The sequence below is a fragment of the Phyllobates terribilis genome, unplaced genomic scaffold (genome assembly GCF_046119375.1).
Source record: "Phyllobates terribilis strain yellow unplaced genomic scaffold, ASM4611937v1 Scaffold_86__1_contigs__length_6382490, whole genome shotgun sequence".
Taxonomy (NCBI): domain Eukaryota; kingdom Metazoa; phylum Chordata; class Amphibia; order Anura; family Dendrobatidae; genus Phyllobates; species Phyllobates terribilis.
In genome coordinates this window covers 5019636-5042593 of record NW_027362846.1, presented here as the reverse complement: position 1 = coordinate 5042593, position 22958 = coordinate 5019636, and the positions used below count along the sequence as shown (strand labels likewise).

Genomic DNA, 22958 nt, shown 5'->3' with positions numbered 1-22958 from the left:
TCATCTAAAATTTATGCTGATATTTTAAAACTTTTATACTTAAAACTTTTCATACAAATTACAAGGCATGAAGCAAAAAATTACGTTTTAGGTAAAACAATAATTTGGAGCAACAACCATGCAGTAGACTTCAAAACAAGCACCAGAAGAGGATACCAAGCCATCTGGGTTTTTTTTGTAATTAAACCAACATCTTCATAGGTCCATGTTTTGGTGTTGCCTGTCACCAGCCTTTTCTAATTAAATTCTCCGTGAAGAATCCTACAGACAAATAAAGCTGGGAATGGACACACAAAAGACCAGTGTATCATATGTTTCCCTCCATTATAATCTATTGTTGGCTTTTGAATATTATGCATTAATTATATAACACCATATTCTGCAGCGCTTTATATACACTATCATCGCTGTGCCCATTGGTGCTCACAATCTAATTTCCCTACCATGACTTGGGAGAGTAGGAAGAAACCGGAGAACCCAGAGGAAACTCACGCAAACATGGGGAGAACATACAAGCTCCTTGCAGATGTTGTCCTTGGTGCGATTTGAACCCAGGACCTCAGCGCTGCAAGGCAACAGCGCTAACCACTGAGCCACCGTGCTGCCCATATCTTGGGTGAATAAGCGGGAATAAGTTCTGAACACCACCAGTCCTGGATTTGTCTGCTGGATAACATGAGCACGGTGAAATTCATTCTGAAAGTAGTGGTCCATACTAAGAAGCTTCCAGTAATATCTCCTGTTAGAGCAGTTCTAACTAACTTAAAAGTTTTTGCGATTCATTTGGCATCATAGAGGACCAAGAAAATACACAGACAGGTGATTTCCAAGTTTCTCCATTGTAATAATGAAGATCTCATTTATTTATACTCTTCATGAATATAGTGGTTTCTTATTATTATTTAATAGTCTTTGGCTTGATCTTGAGCCATGGCGAATTGATGGATGAATGATCTGTTAAGAGATTGATCTTGTGCAAGCCTAGATTGGTCCACCATAGTCTTCTCCTCCGTTATCTTGATTCTTTCAAGCCATCAGGTTGCTGGTCTTCTTCCAAGCCTTGTTCCTTCTATTCTTTCGACCATGATGTCCTTCTCCAGTGATTGCTCTCTTCGTATGTCCAAAGTAGGCAAGTCGTAGCTTTGTGATCCTTGCTTTAAGTCACATGTCTGGCTTGATTTGTTCCAAAATTGGGTTTGTTCTTCTTGCCATCCATGGTATTGATAACATTCTTCTCCAGCGCCAGATTTCAAAAGCGTTGATTCTTTTTCTGTCTGTTTTTTTATCGTCCAAGTTTTGCATCCGTATGTAACTACAGAAATAAACAGACTATGTACGAGCCGTGTCTTTGTCACCAGTGAAATGTTCCTCGATTTGAAGAACTTGTCCAGTGACTTCATTGTTGATTTGCCCATAGCTACAGTATTCTCCTATTGATTTCCGGTGTCGTCACTGCATCCTGAGTGATCATGGATCTGAGTACGTTGAAGTCCTTCACAACTTCCAGTTTGTCGCCGTCCATCTCAAATGTGTCCCGGTCGTACATGGCAGTGGTCAATATCTTGTCTTCTATATGTTGAATAGCAGTCCCATGTTCGAGCTTTCCATCTTGACACTCCGTAATAATTCTTTCATTCTATCTACACTTGTTGCTGTCAATGTTGAACTGTCTGCATATTTAAGATGGTTGATGATTTGTCCAGCAATTTTGATTCCTCCTTCTTTTTTGGCCAGTTGGTGTTTCTTACATGCTAGCAAATAACAGAATGCATAACTGCATAATAATAAGGATACCTTCTGCATCCACCCAGCATAGTCACATCCCTCAGCAAGTCTTTATTTCAATGAGTTCTGAGAATTCCCAAACCCTATGAGATTCAACAGGCCTGAAAACATTAGCCACTTCCTTACTCTAACATGCCTCATATGGCAAAAGTGATACTGCCCCAAGGCTCTTGTCTCGTGGCTTACACTAAATTCTTTTGCCTCTAACTTGCAAAAGAAAAAAATTAGAAAATTCTCGCATGAAGAAAGGTTAATATTAAGTGGTCTGTGGTGATTACTGCCAAACCGAAAGCCTGGAGCTATGACCTTATTATACGAGCCTTTCTTGGTATTTACTGGTACACTCAGGCCGATGACTGCGGTAAAATTCTACTAATTACTTGCTTGGGCTAGGATATCTTGACAACTCCATTCACTATACAGTATCTTAAAAAAAAAAAGAAAAGGAAAATAGAGTGGACTAATTTTATATTGTAATTTTATAATACTATTTACATTGTTCCTGGACCAGAAAAGTTCAGCCAATGTTTCCAATTTTTTTTCGCATTATTAGTTTTAAAGCTTATAAAAAAAAATGTATTGGCACAATAAAGTGGTATTCATTTCATATAACTCATAAATTAATTTCACAAACTCATTCCAGATATTTTCGACTCAAAGCACTTGCCAATAGAACAGTATCCATGCTGGCCTTATACAGTTTAGTGGTCACTACTCACCGGGATACTCGTATGTAGGAATCTCCTCTTTACACCACTCATCACCCCTCACATATGTCTCTGTAGTATTAATATGGGTCAGATCTTCACCCTGAAACAAATATTGTAAAAGTCACAGACAGATGGAGAAGTCCCATCTATGATCAGCTCTAATCCTGCCATCTCCACCGTTCTCATTACACAAGTATAAAACATATAATACTGGTGGATAAAACAAGACCGAACACAAGACCTTCAAAGCCTTCTACACATCATAGGGGAGATCTCATGACACCTTCTCTCCATCTACCTGATGATCCTGAGGAACATTGGGGTCTTCTTGTTTACAGTCCTGTGGATGAAGAGGACGGGGACATCTCTCTGGTGTTGTCCTCTTACTGGATAGATCTGGAGGAAACACATACAGGGACTGAATTCATTCTTTACATACAGATAATTATAGGCCGTGTGTATTTAGTCCTGTCTATTACCTGGTGATGTGAGGGGCTGGGGAACCTCCATCATGACGTCCTTGTACAGATCTTTGTGTCCTTCTAAATACTCCCACTCCTCCATGGAGAAATAGACGGCGACATCCTGACACCTTATAGGAACCTGACACATACAATGATACCGTCATCCCCTCGATCCCTCCATAGTGTTACTGAATAATGTCCCAGCATTCCCAGCAGTGTCACCTCTCCAGTCAGCAGCTCAAGCATCTTGTAGGTGAGTTCTAGGATCTTCTGGTCATTGATGTCCTCATGTATCAGGGGGTGAGGTGGAGGCCCCGTGATTGGGCTCAGGGGTCTTCCCCACCCCTCAGACCCCGTGTCCTGACAGCGCCCACTAGAGGTCTTCTTCACTATTGTGTAATCCTGGTTATGGAGAGACACATTAATAAATCTCTCTCCAGACATTTCCAGAGTCCTCACCTCTCCAGTTCTGTCCATCTGTTATTCCCATAGATAAGAATGATGTAATGTGACGTCATCAGAATCTCTCACCTCTCCAGTAATCCGGAAGAGGATCTCTAGGGTGAGGTGTAATATCCTCTCCGCCATCTTGTCCCTCGTCCTATCCATCCTTGACAAGTCAGGAAAATTATATAGATCAATTATTAGTATCCTATATTGGAGTAATTTGAATGAAAAGATGACGAGCCAGTGTAGAAACATACAAAATACCATGTAAAATATACAACTACTAGAGTTGTGATGCCAAAAGTCAACAAAAATGTGGTAGAGCACTCCATACATCTAGAGGTCATATAGAGAAACATTTGTGCTGACAGTTGGGATCACAGCAGTAATAAATTCAGATAATTTTGGAGATATTTAACAATGTACAGTGTGTTCAAAAACATGAGTTAAACACAAAATCTTTATACTAGTTGTTATTTCCAGCATTGGGAACATTGCACATGGATTTCTAATTCAAAACATGAAGGGAAATTTAGATAATTTTAACTACTTTACAGAAAAAAAATAAACATTGGGCTGCATTTGTCTTTACAAACTCAAAATATGTACTATTTTTTGAGGATTTAGCATTCCTGTGAATCATTAACCTAATATTTAGTTACCCACAGTTTTTTAGAACTGCTTCACATCTATGTTGCATAGAGTAAACCAACTTCTGGCACCTGTCAACTGTTATTCCAGCCCAGGATGCTTTGACTACATCCCACAATTTTTTGGCATTTGTTGGTTTTGACTCAGAAACTGCATTTTTAAAGTCATCCCACAAGTGTTCTATCAGATTAAGGTCCGGGGATTGGGCTGGCCACTCCATAACCTCAATTTTGTGGTACTGGAACCAAGATTTTGCTCATTTACTGGTGTGTTTCGGGTCGTTGTCTTGTTGAAACACCCATTTCAAGGGCATATCAAGGCAACCTGACCTATTCAAGTATTTTAATATATGTAAACTGGTCCATGATTCCTGGTATGCGGTAAATAGGTCCAGGACCATAGTAAGGGAAACATGCCCATATCATGATGCTTTCATTACCATGTTTCTCTGTCTTCAGAGTGTACTGTGGCTTGAATGCAGAGTTTGAGGGTCGTCTGACGAACGGTCTGCGGCCCTTGGACCTCAAAAAATTTTTTTACTTTCATCAGTCCACAAAATGTTTCCCATTTCTCTTTAGGCCAGAGCATGTGCTCTTTTGCAAATTGTATCCACTTCAGTACGTCTTTTTTTTTTTTGTTAAACAGTGGGACTTTGTGGGGACTCCTTGCTAAGAGATTAACATCACACAGGCGTCTTCTAACTGTTGCAGTACTCACAGGTGACTTGAGACTGTCTTTGATCATCCTGGAGCTGATCATTGGCTGAGCCTTTGCCATTCTGCTATTCTTCCATCCATTCGAATTGTAGTCTTCCGTTTTCTTCCACGTCTCTCTAGTTTTGCTTTCCATTTTAAAGCATTGAACATCATTTTAGCTGAATAGCCGATCATTGTCTGCACTTCTTTATAAGTTTTACCCTCTCCAGTCAACTTTTTAATCAAAGTACGCTCTTCTAAGTTCAAAGCAAGTTCTTCTGAACAATGTCTCGAATGACCCATATTTCTCAGGCTTTCAAGGAGAAATGCATGTACAACTTGTGCTGGCTTCACCCTTAAATAAGGGCCACCTGATTCACACCTGTTTCTTCACAGAATGATTGACCACACTAATTGAACTCCACACTGCTATTATAATGAACACACCCACTTTCAATTAATTATTCAAACACAGACTCAAAAACCTGCAGATCATGCATGCTGAGTCTATTGGTTTTCTTCGAATTTACTGCACCAACTGGTAAATTGTTTGACATGTGGTAATATAATTTATACCAAAAACAGTGATTTATCTGATTAGTCATATTTGACTGCTACTATTTCGAATACTACTGTAAAGACCTCTACGCTCAGCACAATAGTCGTTCTACAGCCAATAAAATATGAGAAGCGTTCATTTGTATACATCTCATCTCTCCACAATAAGTTCTGGAAAAAGTTTTTTTTATTTCCACCTTCTACAATATTTCAATGTGTTATTTTTCTTATCAGATATTGTAATTTATGGGTTCGGCTTGTCACCATGGTGAGATTTATATATACTATCAAGCAACTTATAACCAATGAGTTTTTTTCAATATGTGTGTTTTGGGGGCCACTGATGAGTTTTGTACTGCAAAAAAAAAAATAAAGGAAAACCTGGCATGTTTGTACCCAGTAGGGTGGCATGTATGCTTGAGTTTTTAATGTCTGGGGAGACAAGAAATGATAATTAATTTACGCTAATTTGATTTTCCAGAACCCATGACAGCACAAAAAGTCTATAGCTAAATAAAAAGGCAACACCTATTTCCTACTTCATTTGTTTGCAGAGTAGTTCTGGAGGAGCCAGCCAGAGATAATACTCCAAAATAGATATTGTGACATTGAGTCACTTCTCACGAACAAGCCGAGTCGGGATAGTCAAGGAGTCCGAGGTCAAAAGCCAGGAGGGTAAGTCATAAACAGAAGGAAGAGACAAAGGCGTAGTCAGGTAATGGTCCGATGTCAAAATACCAGAAGGATCAGAGCAAAAGTATGGTCAGAATGAGGTCCAAGGTCAGGCAACAAAAGATCAACAAAAAGAACACAAGGCACTGTGGTGCAGCGGCATTGCTATAATGATTTAGTATGTCGGTTTATACTATTTTCTTCCCCTTCAGGTGACTGGTCACATGACTGTGACATCAGCAAGGTCCTGTCTGTGTGTGTGTGTGCTACAGGATATATATAAACCCTGGGTGATTTGTGACAGGTGTGTTCCTGTGTTGGGAGTTCCTGGGTGTTGGGAGTTCCTGTGTTAGGTGCTCCCGTGTGGACACCGTGTGAGAGGCATGAGGCTGTTCCCTGTGTGTGGGGGGAACACCGCTAGTGTGAGGCCTGGGGAAGCCTGGTGGACTCCTGGAGGGTGAAGCCTGGATCGCTGAGAGTGTGAACGTGATGCCAGTAAGCCTTGGAGTGCCAGAGGCTGGAATGTAAACGTCCTGGAGGACAGAGCCTGGATCTGTGTGTGAGAGATGCCAGTGGTCTTGGACGGGATAAGGTCAGGAGACCACGTGTGGTAAGCCTTAAAGCCACAGTGGTGGAAAACCTAATGGACTGAGACAGCTAAACCCGGCAAAGGTAATACACTACGTTATATGGACATTGCTATGGACATTGCTATATGATTACCTTGCTGAAGGCTGTACCTGGAGCAAGTGGGCCTGTGTGCCACTTGGCTTATGAATATTGTATATATGTGTGTCGGCGTGCCACCGAGTTGGACCCGGTCATATGCGGTTTATGAAGTAATAAACTGCAGCATTGTGAAAAACGGAAAGACATTGCACGTGCGCATTGATTGACGCAGTGAAGCGAGTATCCCCCATGATGATGACTAGTGCTGCCTTACATGTGGTTCGAGGATGCGGGCAACTGCAGTCCGGTTGCTAGGGGCTACTGCAGTCCGGTTGCTAGGGGCTACTGCAGTCCGGTTGCTGGGGGCAACTGCAGTCCGGTTGCTGGGGGCAACTGCAGTCTGGTTGCTGGGGGCAACTGCAGTCTGGTTGCTGAGGGCAACTGCAGCCCGGTTGCTAGCGGCAACGGCACAGGTCGACGAGTGTGGTAAAGCATCTGGCTGCAACTCGGCGGGATTGCGAAGATTGTCGTAGCACTCAAACCTGGTTTGCTGTGGCTCGGCGGGGCTCACGGAGTTTAAAGCATCTGGCTGCAACTCGGCGCGGTTGCGAAGGGTGTCGTCGCACTCAAATCCGGTTTTGCGGTGGCTTGGCGGGGCCACGAAAATTTTTCGGGGAGAGCGGTGTAAAGTGTCTAGTGTGTACCACGATGGCCATGAATGGTGCAGTATCTCCAGACGGAACGGAGAAGGGGTTAGATGACTGAGTGAAATCGCTCTTCGGCATAGTGGAGTGTCCTGAACAAAATGCAGGAGCTGATAAAGATGGCTGTGAAAGGAGCAGCAAATGAGTCTGAAGCTGTTGAGCGATTGAAATGCCTGGTGGAGTCGCAGCAGCAGGCATTTGAGAAACAGCGACAGGACTCACATCAGGTATTTGAGAAACTTTTACAGGACATGGTGCAGGAACCGCAGGAGCTGTGGGCACCGTATAGAATGGCGGCAGTGGACCATTCTATGAACTCTCCGGGGGCGCCAGTGCTTTCCCAGAGTGCCCGGGGAGGTGGTAAGAGATGTTGTGAACTGAGTCCTAAGACTGTCGCTGATGTTTTTTGTAAAAATTCCCTTACAGGTGTGGTTGTTAAAAAGGGGGCGGAGTCTAAAAAAGGGGCAGATTTTCACAAGAGTGTGGAGTGTAGAAAACTGGAAATTGTTACTGGTTGCGGGTTGGGACCTCCCAAGAATGACAATGTGACCGTTGATAACGGGGTAGCTCCAGTGGAAGGGGGTGACGTCAAAGTGGGAGGTGACCTGTTAGTCCACAACACCATAGGGAATGACACAGACCCCATAGCTGACGGTGATACTACGGAAGTAGAAGGAGAGGTCAGTCAGGAGGGGATAGATGAGGTGAGAAAGTCAACCTCGCGTCGACGGCGCAAGGGCCATAAAAAGGTTGCTCCGGTAGTCTTAGCTGAAAATGAAAATAAAGGAGATGTAATGGTGTGTGCCATTGTTTCAAGGGTGGATCCTCTTTTAGCAGAAGAGGAGGTGACGTTGCCAGTAGCAACCTCCGATACAGAAGAGGAGGTGACGTTGCCAGTAGCAACCTCTGATACAGAAGAGAAGGTGAACAAGGAAGATAATCAATGGAAGGAAATGTTCCTGGAAATTAAGGAGGACCGCCGCAAACTCAAGGAGGAGGTTTTGCAGATGAAACTTGAGAAGGAGGCGCGGCAGGATGGAGTTTCTGGACGAGATCAGGAACTAGAACGACTGCGCGAACAGTTCAACCAGGAGCTGTGTGACTCCAAAAAGGGGTATGGTGAACTCATGAGGGAGCTGCAGCAATTCCAGGACCAAGTAAAGCCTCTAATGCAGGAGAAGGAGCGGCTGGAGGACTCTCTGTACCAGTGAGACCGGGAGCTATCTACCCTGAAAGAGGCAGAAAAGAGGCATGAAAAGTTCAGTGAGGAACTGCAACAACTGAAGAGAGAGTAAAAGGATCTCCTCAAGGTTAAAGTAAAACTAGAGGAGGATAAGGCGGATGCAGAGCACGGGCGCCAAGGACACCCGTGCTGAAAATGGTGATCTCCGCGGAAAGACCCTAGGTCTGGAAGCTCAGGTGAAGGAGTTACAGGTGTCCTGTGATAATCTCCAGAGGGCAGAGACGTGCCTTAAGGAAAGGCTCAGCAAGATGGAAGCTGAGCAGAAAAAAAAAAGATGGAGGAGTCCATCGGAGAAGCCACAGACCAGGGCCAGGAGTTGGTCGCTGGTGATGGGAGGTATGAAGCAGATACCTCCTCGAGTGATGTGAGCTCGGATGATTCGGTGGATGTCGGAGCCGAGATCAAGGAGCTCAAGGAGTTGCTACGAGCCCAGTGGACGCAAGAGAAGCTTGAGAGACTGGCTGTTGAGAGCCGAGTGAGCGCCTTGGAGACAGAGAGGTCTGAGGGAACTCTACTGATGAAGGAGCAGTTGAAGCAGGAAGAGCTTCAGAGATGGGCTGCTGAGAGGCGAGTAGCTGAGCTAGAAGAAGTTTTAGAGCTCAAAGGTCGCCTAGCAAAGTGTCACGCAGTGAATGAGGCCTCCTTGGAGAAGGGAAAGGGCAAACAAGTTGCACTCGCTCCCTTATGCCATGAGAAGGTGGACCTGAGGAGAGCTAAGAGTATGGTAACGGAAGATAAAAGGGAAATGAAAGTGGTCAGGACGAAAATTTATGAAGTTGTGGCTGTGAGTCAGCTCAGGGGAAGCATACAGGGTGAAGAAGCTGGAAGTCAGCTGTCCCTGAAACCTGAGCAGGTTGATCGTCTGGAAACCACTGGTGAGACCGAAACGTCTCTGTACAAGTGCCTCGTAGATGTACCCGAGGATTTGAGGGAAGAATGCACCAGTGAGTGCGTGCATGCAGAGATTAAGAAGGCCGTGGGAGCCTGTAAGGTGTACTTGACCTCAGAGGCTAAACAGCTGGTGGTCCTGTCCACGACTGAAGTCACAGTGAAGAGGGTGGCAATCCTAAGTGACATACATTGGCGATGTATTCGCACGAAGCGGTTTCTCCGGTTGAAGACTGAGCAAGCCGCTAGACAACTGGAGCTGATGAGGAAGGCTCACAGTCTGCGTGAAGAGGTCATCCGGGTGTCTCATGTTCTGGTGAGAGAGCTCATTGGGAGAAATGGCCGAGCCATGCACATGATGGTGAAGAAGTCTGGTGTGGTGAAAGTAAGCAGTCCACGTGATCGTCAGGACTGGATACCAGATGAAGACGGCATGGTATCGTTCTACGCTGTAGGAACGGAAGAAAGTCTTGCAGATATGAGCATGCTGGTGGAGTACCGAGTGACCTACCTGCGAGAGGTGGAAAAGTTGAATCTCGCTAGACTGGGAGTGGGTAGACAGCATCATCTGAGCAGCAGAAGATGGCAGCCGTCTAGAAAGTGTGAGACCAGACGGAGAAAGGGCCCCCTAAATATCAGATCAGCTGAAGTTAGGGACCTTTCAAGATGTCCCGAGAGTAGTGGGTGTGGGTTTAGAGGTAGTGAGACCTCCAGTGACTCAGGTTTGGGTGACCCATACAAATGACCCAATGGAGTGCGGGACAGTACGGAGTCGAACCGGACCTTAGATACCAGGGCATATGAGTCGCACTGCTGTATTGACTGCTGGGAGCGGGGGAGACCTGACAGGGTTTCGACTGACCGCTGGGAGCGGGGGAGGTCTGACAAGGTTATGACTGACTCCTGGGAGCGGGGGGAGGGCGGACAAGTTTACGACCCGGAAATGTCACTTGACGAAGTCAGTGACAATGGCAGATAGTAGGTCCCTGAGGAATGGGCTGATGTCATTGACTAATGTTCCAGGGGCTGAGCAGCGCAATTGTCAAGTGCATGGTCTCTGTGTGAACTGTGGGTTGTAAACGGTTTGTGTTTGTTGTGTGTTCAACCCCACAGGTTCGAGTATCCCCCAGGATGATGACTAGCGCCGCCTTACAGCACATAGAGTCAATCCTCACACAAGCTGAATGTACGTCTGGGACTAACAGCCCAGTTAAGTAGCCTGGCAATCACCTGGGACAATGAACAGCCAGCACCTCCCAGTCTCAGATTGGCGGCCGAGCTCTCAATCAAAACACCAACAGCTCAGTACACCCCTGCACCAGACTGGACACTGAGCCTTCAATCAAATTACCGACAGCTTCAGCACGCCCCTGTACCAGACCGGACGGCTGAGCGGCCAGTAACCGCATCCCGGACACACTGAGGGGTGGAATCGTAACAGATTTCATAATCATTGTAAATATTTCAGCTATCCTTGAAATATAAGGAAGGGCAAAAACCCTAAACCAACTATAAGTAAAAAGGAGGGAATTGGGTTTCGGAAAATCAAGTTACAGGTAAGTAGTTATCCTTTTACTCTTCATCCCATCATCAATGAGAGATTTCAGAGAAACAAACATTACCCTATTATGGATCAACCATCATTTGTGCTCAGGGGTGGATTAAGAATAGCAAGGGCACTGTGCAGTTTAGAGAGCGTGGGCCTCCAGTACCTAATGTATCACATGATACCCTTGATAGGTCACATGATTAACACAAAAATGCTCTGGTGCACACCTGCAGGTGCAAAAGGACAGAGACAATGTTTTCTCTTATGTACAGCAGTATACAGAATACAGGATGCTATGTAATAATAAATGGCACTATATATAACAAGAGGATGCTATATAATACGGGACAAGAGTGTACTTGTTTTGCTATTTTATAAGTTCACAGTTAGTAGTAAAGACTGAAATGGTGCTTGTTTTACCGTAATATAACTCCTACTAGTAGAAAAGACTGAAATTGTACTGGTTTTACCTACTCCTACTCGGAGCACAGACAAACTGAACTGGTTTACCAAAGTATAAGCAAAATTTGTCCATCGTATAACCAGGGCCGTGGAGTCGGAGTCGTAAAGTCAGTGTCCATTTTGTGACGCTAGTCACTAACTCACGGAGCGACCGTAAGGCAGATAGTCAGACGTTCCAGGGCCAATACCAAGAGAGCACGTAGATACCAAGGGAAAAGACAGAGGCGTAAGTCAGGTCACAGTCCAGGGTCAATACCAAGAGAAAGAGGAACAAAGCCAAAGGACAAGATAGTCAGAACACAGTCCAGAGGGTCAGGCAGCAGAAGATCAGAACACAGAACACTTGGGCACAGAGAACAAACCTCACACCAGCTGAATGTATGTCTGGCAGAGGTCTGGGAGAAACAGCTCCGTAAAGTAGCCAGGCAATCACCTGGAACAATGAACACCTGGAAATAGCCAGTGCCTCCCAATCAAGACACTGACAGCTTCAGCACGTCCCTGTACCAGATTGGATGGTCGAGCTGTTAATCACAGTACTGACAGCTCCAGCACACCCCCACACCAGACTGGACGGCTGAGCTGTCAGTAACTGCATCCCAGACACCTTGAGGGGAGGAACCGTGACACATTTTGGTGGAGTCGGTATAAAATGGACCGACTCAGACTCCTAAAATATATAATAAATTGGGTACAATAGTTCAGTGCTGGGTGGGACTGGCCATTCCCATATCTCCATTCCGGGATTTTTTTTTTTCCCTAATGTAGAATTTTTATTGAAAAATGTTAACATACAGAGAGAAAAAAACATATTACAGATTAATAAACATCGTAGAGGTCGCAGATACACTGAGTGACCTAGCCAGGTCATAACTATACAGTACAAATGTATAAAAGTCCTCCAAAGATATTTTAGGGTCTAATAATCATGAGAACACAGTAGTACTGAGAAGAGAGTCATAGGGAATCGGGATTCACCGTCTGTATCGGGAACATATAAGCAGATCAGAGTAAGAAAATGTAAAGGGGGATAGGTGAGAAAGCAGGCAAAAGACAATAGTGGAGGGGGCCAAGAGCGGACATCATACTCAGTAGTGATTAAGAGAGAGGAGAGGTACTAGCATTTTAGTTGAAGAATATATTATCTTCCAATGGACCTATAAAAAGGAGAAGCTAGGAAAGCATCCCAATGAAACCACTTGGTGGCTATTTTACTCCTCTCTTCCTGGGAATGAGTGATTAGTAATTCCATGAGTTGGGTTCCTGCAATTTCTATGAACCATTCCTCGAGGGATAGAACTTCAGTGGATTTCCAGTGACTGGGGATGATTGTTTTACCTGCCTGGAGCAGGGGTCTCAAAAGCGATTTTTTAAAAGGTAATTCCTGACATGGAGAACATAAATAGTAGTATCGCTTCGGTTTTGTTTTTTTAGGAATTGTTATAACCAGTAACTTTCCAAATTATCCTGAGGACGCCCTTCCAAACGCTCCGAAAGACCACCATATATGGACTAAAGTGCCCTCACATGCCCCATAAAGCCAACATACATTAGAAGTGTTTGGACACCACCTGTCTAGAACAGAGGGACTCAATACCACCTGGAGATAATCTTGGGCTTTGGTTGCAATGAGCGATTTATGGGAGAGATGGAAACATCTATTCCATTGATCGTTTGAGAATTTTAGTTGCAACTCCGACTGCCAGACTCTTCAGAAGTGGGGGAGAGATTCCAGGTAATTGAAAGCAGTTTATTTAGGATTGAAATTGTGTGTTGCATGTTCGTTAAAGAAATACATAGCTTTTCAAATCTTGATGGGGTCTCGCTGAGTCTGAACTGTTTACTATGGAGCGGTAAAAGTGCTGTAATTGAATATATTCAAAATTTTGGCGCACTGTGGGGAGTCCGCCTCGTATAATGGATGTGAGGGCTAGAAGGAGGCCCTGTGGGGCAACCTGGTAAAAGCATAGTTGTTTTTTTGAGTTATTTAAAAATGAGCTAGCGGAAGCACCTGGTGAAAATCTGGGATTATCTGTGATGAAGGATAGAGTGCCATAAGGGTCAATCAAAGGACCCTGGAGGTGAGACAGTTTTGAGAGTATGACTCAAGCTAAATGATAATGAGACATCCTTATGAAGGGGAACATGATGCCAGATCCATGGTAGAGAGGGAATGGAGAGGGGACAGGTGTCTTGGGCAATGATAACCCAACACTTAGAGGGCGGTCCATGAACCAGATCAAGGATTCAGGAATGAGCAGCCTCTTGAAAGTATCTACGACAATCAGGTAATCCCACGCCACCAGCGTCCTTGGTTCTGGTTAGTGTACTGAATCTGATCCTAGGACGGCTCGAGGCCCACAAGAAGTAATTGAGAATGTGTTGGACTTTATTCCAGAAAGGAGAGGGAATATGTATTGGGATCTGGAGAAGATATAGCAACCTTGGAGGGATTGTCATTTTTATGATGTTGATTCCCTCTCCAGTCTGGACAAAAATGACTGAAAATTCAGAATGAATAACCTGGAAAGATCTGAAGAAATATGAAATAATTGATTGAGTTGTCAGGCCATCTAAAGAGGAAATTATGTTTGAATCTTCTGTGAGAGCAACGATATGTTGAGGGCTTCGGATTTGTCCACATTTACTTTAAAGTTTGACCACTTCCTAAGCCTGTACAACTCCGCCACCAGGAAAGGGATAGATATGTGTGGATTAGAAAAATATTCCAAAAGGTGATCTGCAAATGCCTTTGATAACAACCCTTGGATGTCAGGGTTATTTCGAACAGAGCTCATTAGACTCTCGATAACCAACACATACAGTAGAAGCAATACAGGATAACCTTGGATTGAGAACTGGTCGGAAAAAGAATAATTAATTTTGAGTCTTGTGGATTGGGACTGACAAAGAGCTAATATTTTGGATTTTAGGGTTGGGCCTACTCCAATGAAGTCCAGCGTTTGGTCAATTCCACTCCAGGATTTTGAAGGGCCTATTTAAGGCAGCTGAGCTGCATCAGAAGTTGTCTATGGGTGGAGGTGGAAACACCAGCTTGTATGTTGACCAGTATCTGCCAGAGGCTGTGAGAGCAGGACTGTTATCCAAACGGGTAAACCCATCCTGTTGGGTGAAGTGTTTATTTTTACTTTTTATGCCAAGAAAAGGCTGTTTTATTTTGTCCAGAGTTTATGACAGTAATAAACTTCAGCTGTTTGGACCCGACCGCATTGCTTTTGTATACCTGAAGTGCTGCCTGGAAGAGAGTGTATCCCAACACTTGGTAATTGAGTGATTCCATAATTTTTTCCCTCTGCTTGGTCTGAAAAAAATTACCCTTACTGAGTACCACATTTTTATTCTTGATTTCTTTTAGTGTTTCTTAAAGCCCTAAAGTTGCCATTTGAAATGACTTTAGTTTTGTGCCATGTCTCTGATCTGCTTTTTTTCAACAACATTAAACAACTGAATGAACATCCTCCGAGCCCGGTGATTCCATAATTTTTGCCAGGGGTTGTACAATGTCTCCCAGAGTCAATAAAAAAATTATCAGAGATGTCCGATTACATATTCAGGGGTAATCTATACTGTTTACAACTTATGGTAACGTAGATCTCATTTAGAAGCTCCAAAATCACACCATCATAGAGTATAGCAAACAATCCAAACATATGGCCAGCTGGTTCCAACTGAGTGACCACTATCCATAGTAGAAGAAACTGGGTTAGTGACTTTATGTACAACAGTACCCTTAGTATACTCACTACTCTAGGATGTAACACATAGAGATAGTCCTATGATGCAAATCTTTATGGGATGATACAACTCAAATTGCCCTAATCCAAGGAAATTAAAACACTATTACCTCAATGATTTCAAGTACCCTTCATGGAAAATTCTTGCCTGGGAGTGAGAGGTTTTAATTTATTCTTTGGTTTCTCCACTCCCTAAAATTAGTGCAGATCAGCCTGTTCTGAGACTCCAAACTACGACCGTAACCTGGGTTTTAACCGGTTTTTCCAGATTATGTGCCAGTTTGCTTATCTGAACTAAGAGCTATTGCCAAAATGTATCACATTATTCTATTCCCTTTCACAGCAAAATATTTCATGGATGGGGATAGGAAACAAATTAATCCATATGAAGTGGTAGTGGCTGGATCCCTCCTCTGTAGCGGATTGTACCATAGCAGACTACTGCTATCCTTCAGAATACAGGGACAAACACTATTGTCCCAAAAAGAAGCTTGAAGCCACGCCATGAGGCTACGGGACAATCCATGCCATGAGGCATGAGGCAGCGGGCCAAGCCATGCCATGAGGTAAGAAATGACAAGCCAAGCCATGTCAAAAAGCATGAGACAATGGCGCGATGCCACGCCAAGAGGCACAAAGCAGAAGGCTGTCATGCCAAGAGGCATGAAATGGAGGGTCAAGACACACGAAGAGGCATGAAACAGAAGGCCAAGTCATTGCAAGAGGCATGAAATGGAGGGCCAAGCTATGCCAAGAGGCAAAAAGTGGAGGACCAAGCAATGCCAAGAGGCACAAAGCAGAGGGCCAAGATATGCCAAAAGGCAGAAAGCGGAGGGCCAAGCTATGCCAAGAGGCACAAAGCAGAGGGCCAAGGTATGCCAAAAGGCAGAAAGCAGAGGGCCAAGCTATGCCAAGAGGCACAAAGCAGAAGGCCGTCATGCCAAGAGGCATGAAATGGAGGGTCAAGATAGTCTAAGAGGCATGAAACAGAAGGCCAAGTCATTGCAAGAAGCATGAAATGGAGGGCAAAGCTATGCCAAAAGGCAGAAAGCGGAGGGCCAAGCAATGCCAAGAGGCACAATAGCAGAGGGCCAAGATATGCCAAAAGGCAGAAAGCGGAGGGCCAAGCTATGCCAAGAGGCACAAAGCAGAAGGCCAAGATATGCCAAAAGGCACAAAGCGGAGGGCCAAGCTTTGCCAAGAGGCACAAATCAGAGGACCAAGGTATGCCAAAAGGCAGAAAGCAAAGGGCCAAGTTATGCCAAGAGGCACAAAGCAGAAGGCTGTCATGCCAAGAGGCATGAAATGTAGGGTCAAGATAGTCAAAGAGGCATGAAACAGAAGGCCAAGTCATTGCAAGAGGCATGAAATGGAGGGCAAAGCAATTTGCCAAAAGGCAGAAAGCGGAGGGCCAAGCAATGCCAAGAGGCACATAGCAGAGGGCCAAGATATGCCAAAAGGCAGAAAGCGGAGGGCCAAGCTATGCCAAGAGGCACAAAGCAGAAGGCCAAGATATGCCAAAAGGCAGAAAGCGGAGGGCCAAGCTATGCCAAGAGGCACAAAGCAAAGGGCCAAGGTATGCCAAAAGGCAGAAAGCAGAGGGCCAAGCTATGCCAAGAGGCACAAAGCAGAAGGCTGTCATGCCAAGAGGCATGAAATGGAGGGTCAAGATAGTCTAAGAGGCATGAAACAGAAGGCCAAGTCATTGCAAAAGGCATGAAATGGAGGGCAAAGCTATGCCAAAAGGCAGAAAGCGGAGGGCCAAGCAATGCCAAGAGGCACATAGCAGAGGGCCAAGATATGCAAAAAGGCAGAAAGCGGAGGGCCAAGCTATGCCAAGACGCACAAAGCAGAAGGCCAAGATATGCCAAAAGTGAATATGAATAGCGGTACCAGAGCGCCAATAACAGGGCAAAAATATTAAAAGGACTGATTTATTAATATACACACAACGCGTTTCGGTGGACACAGCCACCTTCATCAGGTGTGACAAGCAGCAAACAATTGATCCTTATATACATTTGACTAGGTATACAATTACTTAAAAGGGGCGGGGCCAGATACAGAGTAATACCTCTATATTAACCCCTTGAGTACATGCGTTTTTCAAGCGTTTACGCTGCGGAAATTCCGCAGCATATACGCTTGAAAAATGCTACGTGGGCACACAGCCTAACAATTGCAATACTGAGTCACCCATTGCGCCTTGTTCTCTCCTCTCTTTACAAGATATGCCAAAAGGCAGAAACCGGAGGGCCAAGCTATGCCAAGAGGCACAAAGCGAAAGGCCAGTCAATGCCAGGAAGTAAAAGTGGTGGGCCAAGCCACACTAAGAGGCAGCAAGCCAAACCATGAAGCAGCAAAACTGAAGGAGGAGGGCTGCTCCCAGTGGAGAGTTACGTCCCAGAGACCATCCTCATTGACAAATTCACTGAAGTCATGGATAGAGGCAGATCAGTCTATCAAAGTGTTCCATCTTCATGACTTTCTCAAGTCACAAATAGTGTTGAGCGAATTTGTTCGGCATTTCAAATTCGGGTTCGTGGTTCGTGCCAAAAAATCAGCTCCGTCCATGAACATCCCTGATTTTCCACGCAACCCCGAACACGAACCCAAATTTGAAATGCCGAACAAATTCGCTCAACACTAGTCACAAACTCCAAGCTCTGTTGTACAAAGACATGAAATCACCGAAGGAAGACGCGGGTGTTGCCTTTTTATTTTTATATTTTATTTTGTCCAGCCTGTGGATTGTCATTGGCGCAGGGAAACTGGTATCAAGTGCTACGCAAATCTGCATTATGAGGACTAAAAGAAGTTTGGTCTGAATTGCATCCCATAGATTACAGCAAAAAAAAAAAAAAAGGACAAAAATAACCATGGTAGTGGGGAGCGGCACTATAACTGTGGGGGAACAAAATTGAGAACGATTACTGTCCAGGGCAGTGAGTGTGTGGGGGGAGGGGCGGATTATATCATCAAAAATTATAGGGAATTAAAAACGCCTCCGAAAATGGCGAAACAGACTAAAATGTCATTTACAAAATTCTGAATAATTAAAAAAAAATACAACATTTAATAATTTTGGTATCACCGTCATCATAGTGACTTATATCTAGGTCATCGATACCAAATAATGACGGCTGCAAGAAAACAAAACAACGGCAGAATTTAGTTCTTTTTCCCCCAATTTATCGCGCTTGGATCTTTTTTTTCACATTTTTCGGTACATTATACAGTAAAGTAAACGGAGCGAATCAAAATTACGACTCGGCTCAGAGATCACGGTCTCGTACGGCGGCAGGCGAAAAATAAAAAAGCTACGGCTCTAAAGAGCAAAATTGGTAAATCGCCCGACGCCAAGGGGTTAAATATTCCTAAAAAAACGGATGAAAAACATCATTACACAGAGGAGAAGGCGGCAAATGTGAACAGGTGTGAAGGAAGACTAAGGGGAGAGTGAGGCCCGATGGGGACGGTGATAATAATGTGTGTACAGCGCAGCGGAGTACGGAGGCGACATAGAAGGAAGAGGAAGAAATAATAGAGAATAACGGGGGATCTCCACATACCTCCACCTGCAGAGCCGCCACCACATATATGGCTGCTCTGTGCGCACAGGACCTGTGATGAGGTCACAGGAGGGGAGGAGTCAGGGGTCACATGATCAGGGGCCTCAGTGGATGCAGGACTCTGCTGTGCTGGTTGTCATGGTGCTGGATGAGCTGAAGTTTATGTGTGGGGTCAGAAGGGGTTTACAGTGTGGATGTAGCAGAGCCGTGTGTACGAGGTGTACGGAGCAGAGCCGCGTGTGTACGAGGTGTACGGAGCAGAGCCGCGTGTGTACGAGGTGTACGGAGCGGAGCCGCGTGTGTACGAGGTGTACGGAGCAGAGCCGTGTGTACGAGGTGTACGGAGCGGAGCCGCGTGTGTAAGAGGTGTACGGAGCGGAGCCGCGTGTGTACGAGGTGTACGGAGCGGAGCCGCGCGTGTACGAGGTGTACGGAGCAGAGCCGCGCGTGTACGAGGTGTACGGAGCAGAGCCGCGCGTGTACGAGGTGTACGGAGCGGAGCCGCGCGTGTACGAGGTGTACGGAGCGGAGCCGCGCGTGTACGAGGTGTACGGAGCGGAGCCGCGCGTGTACGAGGTGTACGGAGCGGAGCCGCGCGTGTACGAGGTGTACGGAGCGGAGCCGCGCGTGTACGAGGTGTACGGAGCGGAGCCGCGCGTGTACGAGGTGTACGGAGCGGAGCCGCGCGTGTACGAGGCGTACGGAGCGGAGCCGCGCGTGTACGAGGCGTACGGAGCGGAGCCGCGCGTGTACGAGGCGTACGGAGCAGAGCCGCGTGTGTACGAGGTGTACGGAGCAGAGCCGCGCGTGTACGAGGTGTACGGAGCGGAGCCGCGTGTGTACGAGGTGTACGGATGGGAGCCACGTGTGTACGAGGTGTACGGAGCGGAGCCACGTGTGTACGAGGTGTATGGAGCAGAGCCGCGTGTACGAGGTGTACGGAGCGGAGCCGCGCATGTACGAGGCGTACGGAGCGGAGCCGCACGTGTACGAGGTGTACGGAGGGGAGTAAAATAGAAGCTGCCTGAATATGAGGACCTTGTCTGATCTCTATGTCCTTGTGTACAGAGCTATGGAGATAGCACTATTCTCTGTATAATAGATGTGATGTCGCTGGAGCCCTAATATTCCTGTACAGGGGTCTCTGTAGAGATAATCTTACCCCAGCATTATGGAATGGGAGAAGGGAAAAAGGGATTGGGGACATTTGATTGTAATTTCCTTTAAAAAATATATAAGGGGGGCGTGGCCTGGGCTCTGGCATGGCTGGATGTGTTTGATCATTGCTCCTGCTCCCAGGTCACGAAAAACGCTAAAAAAAACAGCTTTTTTATTATTTTAAGAAGCTGTAACCCCTAGTGACCTCTCTGTGGAGACACCGGATCATTTTCACCTCGGTGCCGGCTGGGAAGAGCGAGAAGGACTTTGAGGAGAGTTTGGTGCGGCGCGGCTGGAGCGGCTGTGGGGCTCCCCGCTTGGCCTGTAGCACCTGTGCTGCTCCGGGTGAGCCGCCGGCACCCCTGTGAGACGTGCAGCTCCGGGAGACCCTGGGAGATTGTACCGGTCGGTCCACCAGCAATCAAGGAGAACCGGCGCGGAGGGCGGCTGCAGGGCCCGAGCTTCCTGGTAAGCGCAGGACAAGAAGGCGGTGACGACATACCTGGCGCCGCTCCTTGAGCGGCGCGGGAGTCATCGGCTGGTGCCCGGGGTTCCGTGCCCGGACGGACAGAGGGGGATCAGTGGGTGAGGCCCGGTGGTGATTGTCTCTGCTTGCCCTGGCGCCATCTTCCTCTGTATAGCTCCGCCCACGAAGCCCAGGGAGCGGGAGAGGCGCCAATACACTGGTGCTTCGGCTCCTGTTGCTGCTCTCTTCAGCTGAGGGCTCGGTTAACCCCCAAGTGTCTGGAGAGAAACTTGCTAAGACTTTGGCACTATCTCATAATCATCTGAACCCTAGGAACATTTGAATTGATTATTCTTTATTCCCCTAACTACAATTTGGGAAGCAATTCACAGTGTCTGAGGCAATAATAAGCTGACCACATGCTGGGCATTAACAATTTGTGGAGTGAGAGCTCCATCTGCTGGTAAAACTTGGTACTACATTTCTACAATGCTTGGTTCATAAATTTCATAATTATGCCCAAAGCCACATAAATATGCTGATATATTGACTTTTTCGATGTAACTAAGTGGTGTCTACAACCGCCCGTAATCAGCCGCTTTATAATGGTTCGCACAGATCAAAAAATACGGGCGAAAAGCCTTCAACGTCAAACCTCTTCAACTCTGTCTACCACATCTAAGGGAGACTTGGATAAATTCCTAAAAAAAAAATTGGGAATGCCACAACCTTCAGACAAACAGAAAGACCGTAGTGAGGAGACTTCTGTGGCTAATGTTCTCTCTAACGAAGGCCCAGGCGACTCGGACTGCGGGTCCACTTCAGAAGACTCGGCTCCTCTCTCTAGGTCTTATATGAAATCTTTGCTGGAATCTACTATACAACACTTGCTCAAGGAATTGACTGAACTTAGATCTGATGTAAGACAAATAGGGCATAGAGTTGAAACACTTGAGAACACACAGAAGGACTTAATAGATGCTTCTAATACCCTTGGTGACCATATCCTAGTCCACCAGCAACATCTTAATTCCGTTTATCTGGCACTAGAGGACCAGGAGAACAGGAGCAGGAGAAAAAATGTGCGCCGCCGCGGCATCCCTGAGTCGTTTGCACCTGAATCCCTTAAAAAGGTGTCCAAAGAAATATTCACAGCTATACTGGGCGCTGAAAGGGCGGATGCTGTTATCATCGAGAGGGTTCATAGGGCTCTTCGACCAAAGCCCAAACCTAATGAACACCCAAGGGATATAATTTGTGGTCTCCTCAGCCATGTCGATACGGCAGCCATTTTGTCTGGAGCAAGGGAAAAATCACCCTTGACGTATGGAGACGTCAACTTTCAAATTTTCCAAGATATCTCCCCAGCTACATTGGCCAAGAGAAAAATCCTCAAATCATTGACAGATGCAGTATTAGGCCAAGGTCTACGATTCAGGTGGTTGTTCCCCTTTGGAGTGGGCATCACTAAAGAAGATCGTCAGATCATCATTTGCACCCCGGAGGACCTAGAAGCAGCCTGGGAACTTTTACAGATGGATCCCATATCCATTCCCTCGTGGATGCCACTTGACATCGGCTTGCCTATTCCACGGCTTGACAAGCTCGACGACTGGTCAAACAAAAAAAAACTGACTTCACCTAAGGCCAAAAGCAAGCGAATAGGCAACAACACACATGAATATGTCTATCACCTCTCTTTAATTGGACTTCGAGACTGATTGCTCATGCTGTCCTTTTCCCCTCAGGGGTATTAGGCCATGGTGGGGACCGCTCATTCCTTTGTCTAGAACAACTGGAAGTTTGCGGTCTTTGGTCTCTTCTGAGTTTTTGTGTGGCCCATAAAGGTGTAGGGCTGTGCCTGTTGCCGATTAATCCTTTCGGGTTTATAGCTGATAGCTAAATGTGTATAGGTCATTCTCTTGCTATACGAGAATATTACCTGATCTATATTTGTACACCACTTGGTTGCTAAGAAACTCATCTTCAACAATTGGGTCTTTTCAACCCCACCCTGCGGAAGATGAGACTATTTCTGTTTATGTATATAATTCTGTTTTGAATTTGCTTCATTCCCACTACAGGTCTATTTTGCATATTGAATTCACCGATGATATATCTGAATATGGCTAGCGGCGCTAGGAAAGGTTCGCTCACTGTGGCGTCCCTCAACACGAAGGGACTGAATAACCCCTCCAAACGTAGCCAGATCTTGTCCCTTCTGAATAAAGCATACTCCCAGGTAATTTTTTTCCAGGAAACCCATTTTAAGAGGGGTAGATCTCCTAACATGTCCTTTTCTAAATACCCAACTTGGTTCCATAGCTGTCCAAGGTCGGCTTCTAAGGGGGTCAGTATAGCCTTAAAGAGGGGTCTTCCTTTCACCTTTAAAGATAGCATCACGGACTCGGAGGGCAGATATGTTTTCGTGAAGGGTTTTCTGACGAATATCCCAATTACATTTGCTAACGTTTATGCTCCGAACTAGGGACAGGTGGATTGGTTGTCCA

General features: G+C 45.7%; 1 protein-coding gene across 1 annotated transcript in view; it reads right to left on the bottom strand.

Annotated features, from left to right (window-relative positions):
* LOC141197714 (uncharacterized) overlaps positions 1–22958 on the bottom strand; it is a 44604-nt gene that overhangs the window by 2398 nt on the left and 19248 nt on the right. The window contains exons 3-7 of the mRNA XM_073662800.1: positions 3491–3569; positions 3182–3361; positions 2975–3098; positions 2794–2891; positions 2505–2595 (exon numbers count right to left, since the gene is read on the bottom strand). Of these exons, the coding sequence (XP_073518901.1) occupies positions 2505–2595; positions 2794–2891; positions 2975–3098; positions 3182–3361; positions 3491–3569 (572 nt within the window). The remainder of the gene's footprint in view (positions 1–2504; positions 2596–2793; positions 2892–2974; positions 3099–3181; positions 3362–3490; positions 3570–22958) is intronic.